Below are 14,510 nucleotides of genomic sequence, written 5' to 3'. Positions count from 1 at the left end.
ATTATCAGTTTATTAACTAATTTCTAATGTGCAAAAGACTTCATCTTAGAGCAAGCACTCAAACCAAAGTTGAACCCAATATTCAGAGTTGGCCTAGTGTCTGTATCTATGTTTGTATCTACCTATCTACATTAACATTTGTTTATGAAAAAGAGGAGGCTATCGGGCAAGAGAGGACAGGAACTGCCCTCCCTATGAATTTTAATCTTTCCTGCCATAGAAGAACTTAATATATCATTTAGATTTTATAGGTTTTATTAAAAGCAGTACATGGCTTCTTTGATATGCAAACTCATTTCCTTCATTTTACACTTAAAGAGGTTTCAAACATGTTAAAGATGCAGCAGTCAACCCTGCAGCAGCTGGGGCAGCCTCGCTGCAGGGTGAGTTTGCAGAGGCTGGCCCATGCGGGAGCATGGCTCAGCCGCAAGGGTAAGGGTCTGTATTGAGGAATTCTGGGCTCCCAAGTTGATTGTGTGTCACCAAAATTAATGCCATGTAAATTCATGCTTTGAATAGGCAAATGTATTATGATAATAGAGGGATTGTGTACTTCCACTTATACTCAGGAACTGGTGAAAGCACAGCACCAATCCTAAACTGATACTGGTGTTTTACCATCATGTGAACAAGCAGAATTTTGTGAAATGGGAATCAATACCTACTCAACAGCCTTGAGAATTTAGCTGAGAGTGTGTGCTGCACTGAGCTCTTTCAGTTCATGACAAGCAAAGTAATATGCTTTCTTTCCATGTTTTTTCCAGGAATTAAAAAACCCAACACCTTTTTAAAGTTAATTTGAAAGAGGGAAGACTTTTCAAAACTAGGAGAGGGATTTCTCTCCTAGCATTTCTTTTTTGCCTTTCTTGTCCTTTTTCTTTTTTAACAAGCTGTCAGTGTTTTGGAAGATATTTTTGCTCTCTTCTGAGTTGTGGTGAAGCGCTCTCCCCAGTGATATGTGCCAGCTTCTGTGATTCTCCTCTTTCTGCTAAGTGCAGCTCCCACAGTAAAGCGGCCCACACAAAACAGCAAATTAGGTCATGGGTTCATGTGAAAATGACCATTTATAAAAGGTGTCAGAATTAGGATGATGTTCAGTCTGGGTTTTCATTACTTGTTTGCCATTATGCCCTAGGGAAAGCATAACTGTGATATTATTGATCTAAATATTACAATTTCTGCAATTTCTAAAGGGTTTTTTGGTTGTTCTAGGTGGTGTTTTTTGAATTTTTTAATTCTAAAATTATCTTTTGTTTTATGTTGGAAGATCTATATTACATGGCCCGATGAACATGCAAGTGAATATGAAGCTGAATGGTTGAAAAAACGATGCTTCTCTGAAGAAGCCAGAGCAGAAATGCAAGAAGATTTATTTTTACCAGGTAGGAGTTAAAACCACATCTATCACGCTTGTTCCAAATGCAAGGGGTCTGACACTGACAGTCCTGGCTAGAGGTCCCTGTGTGAGGACCAGGTCTACCCAGCTGGAGCAATGGCAACCGCTCTTGGTGCTCAGTGCCAGCCTGTGCCTGCACAACAGGAACCCGTGGTTACCCTTTCCCTCTTCTAACCTCTGGACTTGAGAGGAGTTCAACTGGTGGGGCTGCGTTTACTTTCCTAAAAGCCTTTTCTTTCAAGAAAAGGGTTAGTAGGTCTCAAAAATGAGCCTTCTGGACCAGCAGTGGTCTATGTGACAATGCAAGTGTGTGTGTGCTGTTTAAATTATTTAAATTTTTATTTTTAGAAAGATTATTTAGAATTGCAAGGGAGTTATAACTGAAATAAAAAATTTTCCCTTTCCATGGCCTTCTGTTAAAAAGTAACTGTGTAGCATAGCAGCGTCTAGTGCTGAAGTTCAGGTTGTGTTTGCTCTGCATCCCATACTTATTGCAGTAGTCGACTGTCTTTTGGTCATGAAGCATTTTGTGCAACTGGCAGTGTAACATTTACCCGGCACAAATCACTCACCCTTTTGAGTGAATAATTTTAAACCCACTAGGTTTGTCACGATGCACATCATCATTTCTTTGGCAGCCTTTCAGATTGTGAGCATGAAACATGTGAAAACTTGCAAGATTTCTGCTGTTGCTCTTGACAGTGTTCCTGTGAGACCTGCTGTTGCAGAAAGTTGTGGATCTGTATTCAGAGTTAAGACGGTATCCATTAAAACAGGATATTACTTTAGAAAAAAGAAACTAGAGGCAGGCTGATGGTGTGAAACTCAGATCCAGGTATCAGTTTCCTCAGAGCTCAGCAAAAGGCAAATCTGCGATTGGTTTATGCTCCTTTTTTGGGTGTTTTTTATTCTAACAAAGAAAAGAAAGTTTGTTTGTTTGGGTTTTTTTCCCTGAAACATGAGAAACGGGAAAATATGTGGCCCTAGGTATCTCGTGCATCTGAGCTTTGCTTGGCACTTTAGGGACAACTGAAGGGGCCAGTTATCTTCCCCAATTTCCGCAGGTCAAATATTCCTTAGCTCCTAGCACCCGTTCTCCTAAACAAAAGTCAGTTCTTAAGATTCAGCCTTTTATATTTGGCGTAAAACTTAAGTGATGAGTAATATTTCCATTCATTTCAGTGGATCGTATAACAGACTCTTCATAGTTCAGAAGGGAACTTTTTCCCCCTAGTGATATAAAAGTTCATGTCTACTGTAGCTTTGGCAAGAATAAACTACACTGTTTACTATTCTGGAGGGTTGAGCATGTTCCCAGGATGACCGTGGTGAAGATGCAAACCTCATTCAGGGAAACGAGGCTTGATTTCTCAGGTAGTCAGAATTTTTATCTGGAAAAATGAAGATGCTGTGGAAGCTGGCAAGATGTTTTGTAGCCTTTGAGGGGATCAATGTAAATCGAACGTTGCTCTAACTAATGCCCAGGCAAATTAGTCTAGGTCTCTGGTTATGTTTATTAGCAAAGGTATCAGTAACTGAGATGTCAGTATTTCAGATGTAATGCTACTTTTTTCCCCCCATTATGAAGTCTAACTGGTTGTGATTTGCCTTCGTACGCACACATTTACACAGTGCTTGGTCTCAGCATCTAAATACAATGCTTGTTTTGGAGGCCAGTTCTCCCCTCTGCTACCGCTCTTCTCCAGTGGGGCCGTCCAGGTAAAATAAACACCAAAGATATGTTTTATTCTTTGGGCAGTGCTTTTGCAAATTCTGTTTTCCATGGTAGATCTGAAGAAATACGTGTATGAAAGTTACACTAAATAAGGGCCTGCGTTAACTTTGGCTTTGTTTAGTAGTGCCATTCTGCTCTTCCTCATATTCTCAGAGAAGACCTGGCTCATTGTGATGGACAGCTTCTCCCAGCTTTTCTCAGGTTTCAGTTGCAGAAAGGGCTGCGGTTATAAAGCATGTGAGTTTGCTTGCTGGCTGTTTAAGACCTGTTTCTCATTGTGTGTCGGGGTAAGTTTAGAATTCGCTTCCTTCTGGTCAGTGGAGTTACACACTGCAAATTACGTGCCCTTAAGTAGCTAATCATATCCCAGCAGTATAGTATTACAGACGATGACATGGAATGCCAGCCCTGCATGCTGGTTCAACAAATAAAAGAGCAAGCTCACCAGACTGCTGTAGTTAGAGGTTAACCTTCACTGCTGACATTATCACAGCTGTGGCTGCTTTTTTCTTTTTTTTTCTTTCTTTTTTTTGCAAGTGGTTATTTGCTTTTCATGTTGCTTTTATGATGTTTTTTCATCATAATTTCTGATTCAAAAAACTAGATGTCAGACGTGTCAAAGCTGAAAAGAAGAGTAGGTCAGATTTTCATTGCATGATGGAAGTGACTATAAATAGCTCTATGGCAATATGCCAAGTTTCCCCTTTTAAAAACAGTGCCAGATCCTATCTGTGTGGTATGCGAAGTCCACTATTTGTGTACGTCAAGGCTCGTTTCAGCCTAGCTTACAAGATACTTCCAAAAGAGCCAGCTTCTATTTCTCCAGTTCTGATGTCTCAAAGATACTCTTTTTTTTTCCCTCCTGTTTACTTGTGTTCTCCCCAACAAATGTCACAGGAGCAATTTACCACCTCGTGAAGCCTCTCTGTAACTTAGGTTTTGTGTGTGGTAGAGGAAGCCTGTGGGAGACACTGAGTACACCAGGTGCTTTCCGGTATCAGGCCTCTCCCTGCGTTGCACTGCATTTGCTGAGGCTCATTTTCCAAGACACTGGCATCCCAACAACAGGGTGTGTGTGTGTGTGAATATTAAATAACTTCACAATGATGTTTCCCTATTGGGTGGAGGAGAAGAAGATTCAACAGAGGTAGTATCTTGTGCTATTTGCATAATTAATATTTTTAACCTTAGGTTAGGTTAAGGTTTTAACCTAAGATTAAAGGTTTCAGATGATGATGGTCCTTTAAAATGTGATAATATGATATCAGATATATATCCAGCTCCACCAAAGTTTGAATCAGGATGTTAACAGCATCAAGGGTGCTTTCAGTTTCTCTACTAGGTTCTGAGAGATGATAATTTGAGAGGAAGAAGTTAAAAGTTGTTTTTTACTAAAAGAGTTTGGTCATTTGAATTTATTTTGTATAATAATTAATAATAAGAGCTGCCCCCATGAGTTAAGCTGCCATATACATAATCCATAATACAGCAAAAATACGTTTGGCCTTCAACAAACGTTAAAATACATATTGTAGACAAAATAATTTTAGATGAAGTAAGTTAAATCTATGATGCCTAGACTTTCTTTCCCACATGACTCCAGTATAGAAGGTTTTGACCAGCACTGTCCCAATCTGTGCAGTAAATGCTGAATAGTTCCAAGTGTTTGCTGATGTATGCACACTGTCTGCAGGAACTGCGCAAAGGCCATCTTCTCATTTTGTACAAGCTCTAATATAGATGGCTTTTTATGACTAACCTGGTATGATCAAGAAATGGGATTCTTTTTTTTTTCTTTTCCCACCCCCCCCAAATTATTGTTCTGAAATTGAAAGTGTGCAGTAAATGCTGAATAGTTCCAAGTGTTTGCTGATGTATGCACACTGTCTGCAGGAACTGCGCAAAGGCCATCTTCTCATTTTGTACAAGCTCTAATATAGATGGCTTTTTATGACTAACCTGGTATGATCAAGAAATGGGATTCTTTTTTTTTTCTTTTCCCACCCCCCCCAAATCATTGTTCTGAAATTGAAAAAGGCAGTGACTCATTAATTCTCTCAAAAGCAGTTCATTCTTCCCATATTGAAAAGCGCATAGATCTGGGGTTTTATTAGTCGTAAAGTAAATGGTCAATAAAGACACGAAATAATTCTACAAGGCCTTTGTTTTTATCCCGTACGAATAGTTCAGCTACATTTGTAAACATAAAGATTTTTAGTTTGGCAACTGCAGCTGTGCTGTGCAACTGAGACCTAAGGCTGCCCAGGCACTAATGGCTCATTCCCATCTTTCTTACCCCTTCAGCTCTTAGAGCTTATGTTCTTAGATTTCTGCTATAGTACAATGAAAACTATATTAACTGTGGTTACGCAGTGGGAAAAAACGTGCTATGCTGACATGATAAAATAATGAAGAACATAAGTGGGATCAATTACCACCAGGGAATACTGGGAAAGAGTACAGTCCCTGTTCAGTGCAGCTTCTTGATAGATTTTCAGGCTGAAGGGGTTTTGTGGATAAAAATGTGAATAAAGTTCCTGTTGTTTGGTATATGGGAGAATAACATGCCCTGAGGGGCACACAATTTTCTAAGTCTTTCATATAGACTTTTTAAAAAATATTGTTAAGTGGAAGAACTTAAATATCTTCACATCACAGGATCTTTTTTGGTTTTATGATGTATGCTTTCCTGTCCCTTTTCCAAAGAATTACGGACCTGCTAATTTGTCAAGTTGTAAAGATTGGACAGCATATAACATTTTCGTGTGGGGCTGAGGAGAAGGAAATCTTTATAAATCCTGCTTATTTTAGTGTAGACCTATTACTTGTCTCTCTGCTGCTACTGTTGTACTTACCGGGCTGTGATGGTCTCTGGGACCAGTCAGGAGAGGAAGTCCTTCACTGCTTTTCATACAAATATGAGTTGTTTAAAAGTAGTTCATGTGTATGTCAGACATAAGTGTTAAAAATTAGACCCACAGATCTATTGCAGCTACTAGAAGGATTAAAACTGGCACCAGTATACTTGAATTAAGCTTTAAGACCTCTCTGGAAAAAAAAAAAAAAAGTACTGCTATATAAAGCATGAAGACTAAAAATGCAGCTACTAGAAGGATTAAAACTGGCACCAGTATACTTGAATTAAGCTTTAAGACCTCTCTGGAAAAAAAAAAAAAGTACTGCTATATAAAGCATGAAGACTAAAAAGCCACCATATAATCTATTCTCTGCAACTTACTATATGCACATGGTATAAGTAATCATCTGATAGTCAACTGCAGAAAGCCAGTATGATTGTCAGCCAATTTCCTCTTTGCTAATAGTAAACCCATTTATTATGCATACAGCCTTGAGCTGATATTTAATATTGCTGCAAATGAATCACTTTATTTTAGTCATGGCTCTAAAATTTTTTTCCGCTTCTTTCTGTTCATGGAGATTATGCCTTTCTAATATTTTGAAAGGTTTACGCAGTGTTGTAAAGACAGTGGTTTGGCTTGTGCTCTAAGTATGCAAGTTTGTTCTTTGATTGCTTTTCATAATTTTCTTTGGCATATTTAGTATTAAATGAAGTGGTCACATTCATACTCTTAGCATAAAGCATTTGACCCTGTTGCACATAAAATTTTCATGAATGTGCTACGGAAATGTGTCATCTTTAAAAAATAGTCAAAGAGTAGCTATAATGGTTTACCATCAAGACAGAATGATATATCAAGACAGATTTTGCAAAGGTCTGTGCTTTATGCAATACTGTTCCTTATTTTCATCTGTGACTATGATGGAAAAGAATAGCCACATTAAATTTGCAGATGACACCAACCAGGGGTTGACTGGAAATGTGTTGAAGGACCAGGGTTACAATTCTGAATGACCTTGACAAATAGGAGAAATAGTAAAAACATTTAAAAAATGCTTTAATGGGTCAGGTGACTAGTTCACCTAGCCTAATACTCAGTCTCCAGCAGCAATGTAGTAAAAGCGCGTGAGCCAAGCCACTCTCCCTTTCCTTCGTATTTCTTCAGCATCCACAGTCATTGCGTCAGGGTTTCCCGTAGGATACTGCAGCTCGGCAGCTCTTTGAGTGCAAGGTGGGAAAATAACCACCCGGGTTGGGTGTTTATTACACCCGAGCCTGTGTTGGCAGACTGGTTTGGGATCAAGGCACACATTGCTTTCAACTGAGTCCAAAGAGAAGTCTAACCTGCAGAAGAGATTACGTAGTCCTTCTGCTCCATTTGATGGAGTCAGGCTCCCGTAGCGTGTATCATTTCTGAGCACCACACATCAAGAAAGACTACAAAGTGCTCACTGGAAAGCACCGTGCATGATTGGTGGTCTAGAAGCATCAAATAAATCAAGTGCGGGGTAGAGGGAGAGAGAGAAGGAACCGTTTGTTTTCCATGTTCATGGTAGATATGTCACTGTACATATGTGAACAGATTTTCTTAATGCTGTTCAGAATAGGTAAAATTTGAGCTCAGACAAACTATGAAAAGTTTCAAATTAAAAGGAAGATTTTAAGACATGAAGTGAGGGCGTGTTTTTAATAGCAATAACTTTACAAGCTGCACTGGGTTTTTTTTCCTCCCAGATACCAACTGCTGCAGCATTCCATACGTTTCCCAAGATTAGTAATACTTGGAGCTGTACACAATGCGTTTTCAGCTTTTGGCGTATTTACCACAGTGTCATTACAGAGTACATTGGCAAATGTCAGGGGGGAAAGGTTGCTCCTGCAGTAGCTCAAAGACTAAGCTCTTGGCTGCATTAAGATGCCACTGAAGGGCTGGGAACTTGGAACCTTTCTTCTCTGAAACATGAGGTAGGATTTATAAGCATTCGTGTACCAGCCTGCACCTTTAAAAAGAAAAACAAACCCAAACCACTAAGGATGCTGGCTGCACTTGTCACTGGAAGTGAATTAATGTGAGAGAACTGGAACTTTGAGGAGAGAGTTTATAGCCTTGCCAGGCAGGATTTAACTATATTTACCACTTTCCGTCTTTGGTTTTGGGGGTTTTTTAATACAAAGTAGCCAAACATCGAAAAAAAGCCTAAGAAGCTGCTTTACTTGAACCATTTCTCAGTTTTAGCAGCTGCCTGGAGAACATCAGTGAACAGTTCAGTTTCCTTGAAATTTTGCAATTTCCACATCATAGCGGTACTGTAGAGGTTAAACATCTCTTCAGTCAGTAGGCAGTGTTGACTCCTGAATACACTGCAGAGTCTGGGAAAGGATAAACTCCCAGTACCTTAGCGGGATTCACATCATTGATAGTTTTTACACAGAGAAAAGATTGCTCTTGCAGGTTACTTACAGAAACATTTTGAATTTAGCTTTTGTCTCCCTTGGCTCCATAGAGTTGGAGATGTGAGGCCAGATGACGGCCTCCGCTGCAGGGGGTCTGGTTGGGAGGAAGACCAAATGGGTTGCTGTTCCTTGCATGTTCTCCACAGGTCAGCTATAAGGGTTGGCAGATTTGTTATACCTAAATCAAGGACAGTCCCAGACAGGTATGCTGAGCGTGCGCTGCTTTGCAGTGCTGTGGCAAAGCAGGCGTTTGCAACAAAAGCCAAAACCACCCCAAAACCCAACACCACAGCTCATGTCCACTGGCTGCAGAAGGGTCAGCCCGTATTAGGTGGAACTTCTAGCAAGCACAGTAGGAATCGGGAATTTGAACAAAAGGACTCTACAGCCCATGTACTCGGGAAAGCCTGGAGCTCCTGGAGCTGCACTTAAATTCCGGGTGCATATATTTATTTCCCAAAGTGGGGAAAAATCTGTTGGTATATTCCTTGAAATACTAATATACCTCTACTCCTTGTTTTATATAAGGAAGATTAGGAAAATATTTATTAGCGAGACAGCAAGAAAGACTATGAAGGAAAAGTTGAAACTTAAAACGTTCCATTAGTTTTCACATGGTTATTTACCTGCACCAACACTGAAGCTTAAATTTGTCTTTCAAAGGATATTCTTGGCAGTTCACACAGCATACCTAAAGCTATTTTAATTTTATCACTTTTAATAGAGAAAAAGGAAAACATTCTTATTTTATTTTTTCCCCATCTTTCAAGTGTGTGAAAGGATGTATGTTGAGTTAAACACACTGGAGCAGTGAGTAGCAGGCCATGGAGTGGTCTCAAAGAGGAATTTAATGAGGTGAGATTATATCTCTCCTCAAGGATTGCGCTTTTTTCGTTTTGTGAACATGTTGTGAAATTCAACAGCTTGTCAATCATACTACAGCTTCTTTGAAACACAGGCTAGAGTATAAAAGATGGTCTATGTGGATAGCTTATATTTGGGCACGTGCGTTGTGTTTCTTGGACAGTCTCTAACTAGTCTTGGCCAAAGGGGAGAGGAATACTAGTGGCTGGAAATTTGCAGACTTTGCAACTGTTGAAAAATGTTGTAACTATGTAGTGTCTGGGTTCGCTTTTTTATGAGCACGTTGCATTTTGTACTTGCTACCTGTAGCTAGAGAGAGGAAAAAAATAAACCACGTTGCATTTTGTACTTGCTACCTGTAGCTGGAGAGAGGGAAAAAAAAACCCACCCAAACCTGGCCCTTTACATCTCTTTGCAGTGCAGCATGTCCCTCAGTCACCAGGTGAAATCCCCCAGAGCTCCCATTCTGAAAGCTGCTTGGAATATGTAATAGTTGTTATTGGTCCTGTCCGTTGAAGGGATGTTGGAATAAAGAGAGGTATAGGTGTTTTATAAATGATGCCATCTGCATTTTTCAATCGTTTATGGTCTCATTTCTAGTATGTAATCTCTGTGATTGATGATTGGACAAGTTAACTGAATCTTAGCTAAAATATCAAGTAAGCTAGATGTGATTTAAACAAAACAATTATTCTATGAAATAGATAAAATCTTTTCATGCTTTATTATGCACTCTCTTAAGAATAAGCAGCTTCAGACTAAATACATGAAAGCAAGGGAAACCAGTTATATCTTTACTGTAAGAATAAGAGCTCTGATTCAACATTTAAGAGAATGTTTGACTTAAAACACTAATGTTCTGAGTTTTGCAAAAAAACTAGAATCAATGTAAAATTTATGCAAAAAAAGAAGTAAGAAATAGCATCTTTGTCCTGTTTACCTGTTACTGTGCAACGCCTTTGGTTTGAACATGTGTGTGTGTTTATTTGTGCATACAAACCAGTAAACTGGCAAACTTATGAGGTATTACAAGTGGAAATCAGTGAGAAGAGAGCAAGGAGGCAGGCGGTGTTGTATTCGGGGAGTATAAATCTGAAATAGGTCTTTCATACAGAAGAGAAGGTAATTATCCCACATCTATTTCTGTGTGTTACAGTAACTTCGAAGGGCAGGTGTATCTGTCCAAATGGTCTTTTGTATCTGCCACCAGCACTGCTTTTCGGATGAAGTGAGTAGATCACACCTCATGTCCTCGTTCTGCAAGTTAACATGTACCATTATTAACACCCCACAAAAAGCCTGAAATATGTAAGACCCAAAGTTGCTACCAAAGAGCCTGGAGAATCGAAATCACCCGGGTTATTTTGCTTCTGAAATCAGCTGAGCCACAGCAGCTGACAGCTCCGAGATCGGCGGACCCTGCCACTTCATGGTACTGCAGCCAGCCCGGCTGAAATCAGTGGAGGGGACAGAGTGCTGTCGTGGTGGGGGGTTATAAAGGCTTGCATGCTCTCTGTTCAACGATAAAATGATTTTTGCCTGTGAATTAGAATTGAATACACTGTGTGAACGTTTTGGGTGGTAGCAGGCGGCGTGTGAGGTGGGAGCAGGGCAGAGGCCCATCGAGCGGCTGGTGCTGGGGGTACGGCTGTGCAGAGCCCAGGGGCTCAGCAGCTGGTGGCTCTCTGGGCCTGGGCCATCCCTCCCCTCAGCACCTTCTGCTCTAGACACCCCTCGGGAAATAAATTGCACTGCTTCCCAGGCAGAGTGTTTTCACCCCCAGAGATGACGTGAGAGGGGTCGCTGATCGTGTCTCAGTGCAAGGCACCTGCTGGCAGTTTCTGGCCGTTTATACAAAAGGGGAAAAAAAAGAGTCTGCGGTCTGATTATTCAGGTAGAAGAGCCTCGGTGTTTTCTGGAGCTCTCTCACTTTGCTTTCAGCTGCCAGTGGCAGGCTGCTGTCACTAAACTATTAACTCTTGTTGCCAAGTGGGTACCCCAGCTCCCCTTACTTGGCTGCAGTTTCCTCTGCAGCCAGCAGCAGTTTTCACTCAGTCTCCGGACCCACCTTCTTTTACCACCCAGACCCCACTTCAGTTTCCCTGAGTTTTTCCCCATGTCACGCATCTCTCTCTCCTCCCTGACAGCTGCTCCCACCGTAGAGATAGAGGTTCTAAACAGAGAGCACGGGAAGGGCTCAGCTCATCTTTCCTTCTCGTCTCTCTCCCCAGATCGCTGCATCCGCGGGCAACCTCCTGCAGCGGCTTGTCGGCTGCCTGGGCAGCACAGAGGTGGGGACACTTTCAGCTGTGAGGCTGTAGGAAGGTCTGTTACCAAGTCTCCTCGTGGACTTGTACCTCAACAAGCTTGGGGTGGAGAGGGATTCACCAAAACGTACTTCTGACATCGCTTCAGTCACCAAAATTAGAGAAATTAGAGCCTTTGCTGGATTTTTTTCAAACATGAGCAAAAAGCGTGCTCCCATGCTCAGTTTTATTCCAAGATGCAGCCGATCCTTTTGACTGACTGTTCTCATAAATTCAATATAAGGGAACCTTCGGCATAAAAAAAAGTCATCCAAAAGATTATATTTTGCTGAAGTTATAAGCATTAAAAAAAAGAGTTTTACAATAGAAAAAATGATTTCTGAGGAAATCTTAGTACCACTTATTATTAACAACTCTTCCAATATTATAGCTACTGGTATGTGTGGTGTGTGTATGTGCTATCATAAATACACATAGATAAACGGTAGTGCAAATGCAAGGGAGAAAACAATTACTGATGATGCTTTCTAGCAAGGCAGCTTAATAAAAGTTATATCTTGACCTAAGATTCATTTACACTAGTAAACCTGTAGTCGTTTCAGTTTTAATGTACTAACAATGCTTACAAATGCAATTTGTAACAATAAAATCGCTACCAAGTCCCTGGAGCAGCTTTCTTTCAGGTGCACAGGAGACCATTTCACTTGGCTTTAAACCCTGTACCTATTTCAAAATCCCCATGAATAAACAAATAAACAGAAGACCAGGGTGGGTTCAGCGGTCCAGGGACACCGTGCGGTATTTTAGGATGTTCTTCTCTGGAATCCTTTCAGCTGCCGAAGAAAATCACTATTAGTCGTAAAGTACCTAATGTGATCCACAGCTGTGGATTCCAGTGTCCTCTGCCAGTAGCGCAGGCAAATTAAATTTAAGTTAACTGCATTAACAACTGGCAGACTCCAGAAAGTGTCCTGGTGAGAAGCTGGGCTTTGGGCTCCATGATTAATTTCCTGCCTTTTCGCTTTCTGTCTACGTTATGGATCCCTCGAGTTCTTGGCTGAATGCACTGCAGCCATTAAAACTTAGGTGATATCTGTTTCAGTGTTGTCTAGCAAAATTGGTCCTGGCAGGACTAATCTGGGGGAAAAAAATGGGGGAAAAGAAGAAATCTTGATTATTTTAACAAAGTGATCTTGGCCTATGAATATTGAGGCCAAAATAAAGAATCACAGGGTTTAGTTGTTATTATGTGGTTTTGCCTGCACTAATGAATGGCTACAGCACTACCTTTTATTGAAGGAAATGAATTTGATTTTGCAAATGTCTCTGAAAAAATCTTAAAATATACCCGACTGTAGTAGTTTTAAACAGATGGTTAACAAAGAGGTTCTTCCTGCAGCATCCCGATTTGTCCTAGCTTCTCCACGTGGACAAACCACTCTATCAATATCAGTAGCATTTTTCGAAATCTCTTGTATGCTGCTGGTATGGTATGAAATGATTTGAGTTTGTGCAAAATTATGTGTGGAATAATGGAAAGTATTAATATTGAGCTGATGCTCAGTTATCCATCAGTCTGGGGAAATCAGCAACACGTCCCGTCACTTAGGAAGAACAATCATATTTTTATTATAGCTCTTTTCAAACTTCAGAATATTCTGAAATCAACAGGCAAGAGACGTCCCAGAGGACTGGATGTTTGAGATTAGAATTACACAATTTTTGAAGCGCACAGATGGTGCTATATTTGGCCTTGTTTCCTATGAGTCTGCTAATTTTACGTGGAAATTACTTTCCTCATCTGTGTTTTGCAATGGTCCTCCTAAATCCCTCACCCAAGCTCTGGAGCGTGCTCGATGTGAAAGGAATATTTGGACAATTTCGCTGCCAAATTGAAAAAAATGTCTGGGGAGCATCTGCAAGGTGTTATTTTCTAAAGCTGTAAGCATCGGCCAAACTTGACGAGTTTCACACGAATGGCAAATGTATATTCCTAACACGTGAACAACTTATTTGCCAAATTTGACACTCAAAAGACTGAAAGCACTAAAACTTCTCCTCTAAGCCGATGTAGAAATTTTGACTTGGCTACACTACTCATTTTTCACTGGTCTAGGCTTTTGATCCGTTTTTGTTGTTGTGGAAGCTCTCCCAAAATTATTTTCGGCAGATACTGCCATGGAAAACCTCAGCCCAAATGGTTCAAGTTTACCCAAGTTACAGGCAAGTGAAACGCTCCTATAGAGAGGTGCGAGGCCGCGCCGGTGGTAGAGAGCTGCTCAGCTGCGCTCGCTGCTGAAAAATGCTTCATGTACCTGGGCAAGGGAAACTGAAACCACTGGCCTCAGGCTATTGAGCAAGCTTCTTCACAAAGCTCTACCAGAAGTTTTAATTGTCATTTTCCTCTAACGTACTCCGTATGTCTCATGCACGTTTTTGAGCCGTATGGGTAAGACTCAGGCTTTTGGTATGGAAAGGTGATGGAGGGAAAAGAGCCATAGCTGTCCACTGAGGAAGTCCTGGATATCTCCAATCGCAGTCTCAGAGAGAGCCATTTGGCACTCAGCCGTGCGGAGAATCACAATCTTCATTCTTCCCTGTATACATCTTTCTTTGGCCATTAAAATAAAATGCCCTTGGTTTCAGAAGGGGCAACCTTTAGTTAAGAGTTAAAAATCATTTTAAGCAGGGGAAAAGTTTCGCACACTTCACAGTTCTCATTGAAAATTATTGTAAGCCTGGCTTTATTATTTTTTGTGCTGGTATATACAGAATTTTTGAATGTTCTTGGCCCTGGTCTGCTTGCCATTAAAATGGATGTGTGTTTTTTTTTTTCTTGTTGTTGGTTTTTGTGTTTTTCCATGGGATGATGCTGATCATGTTCAGCAATGTAGTTCGGGGGGGGGGGGGGGGGGGGGGGGGGCGAAGTAGAAA

The 14,510-nt window shown here is 40.7% G+C and overlaps 1 protein-coding gene across 1 annotated transcript in view; it reads left to right on the top strand.

Moving 5' to 3' along the window:
• The window catches only part of BBOX1 (gamma-butyrobetaine hydroxylase 1), a 37,666-nt gene that overhangs the window by 1,021 nt on the left and 22,135 nt on the right, over positions 1-14,510 (top strand). Inside the window, 1 exon segment of the mRNA XM_009288869.2 lies at positions 1,268-1,382. Coding sequence (XP_009287144.1) covers positions 1,268-1,382 — 115 coding nt within the window.

This window comes from Aptenodytes forsteri, unplaced genomic scaffold (genome assembly GCF_000699145.1).
Source record: "Aptenodytes forsteri isolate BGI_AS27 unplaced genomic scaffold, ASM69914v1 Scaffold8, whole genome shotgun sequence".
NCBI lineage: Eukaryota > Metazoa > Chordata > Aves > Sphenisciformes > Spheniscidae > Aptenodytes > Aptenodytes forsteri.
The sequence above is the reverse complement of the archived record's forward strand: the minus strand, read 5'-3'. Positions and strand labels throughout refer to the sequence as shown.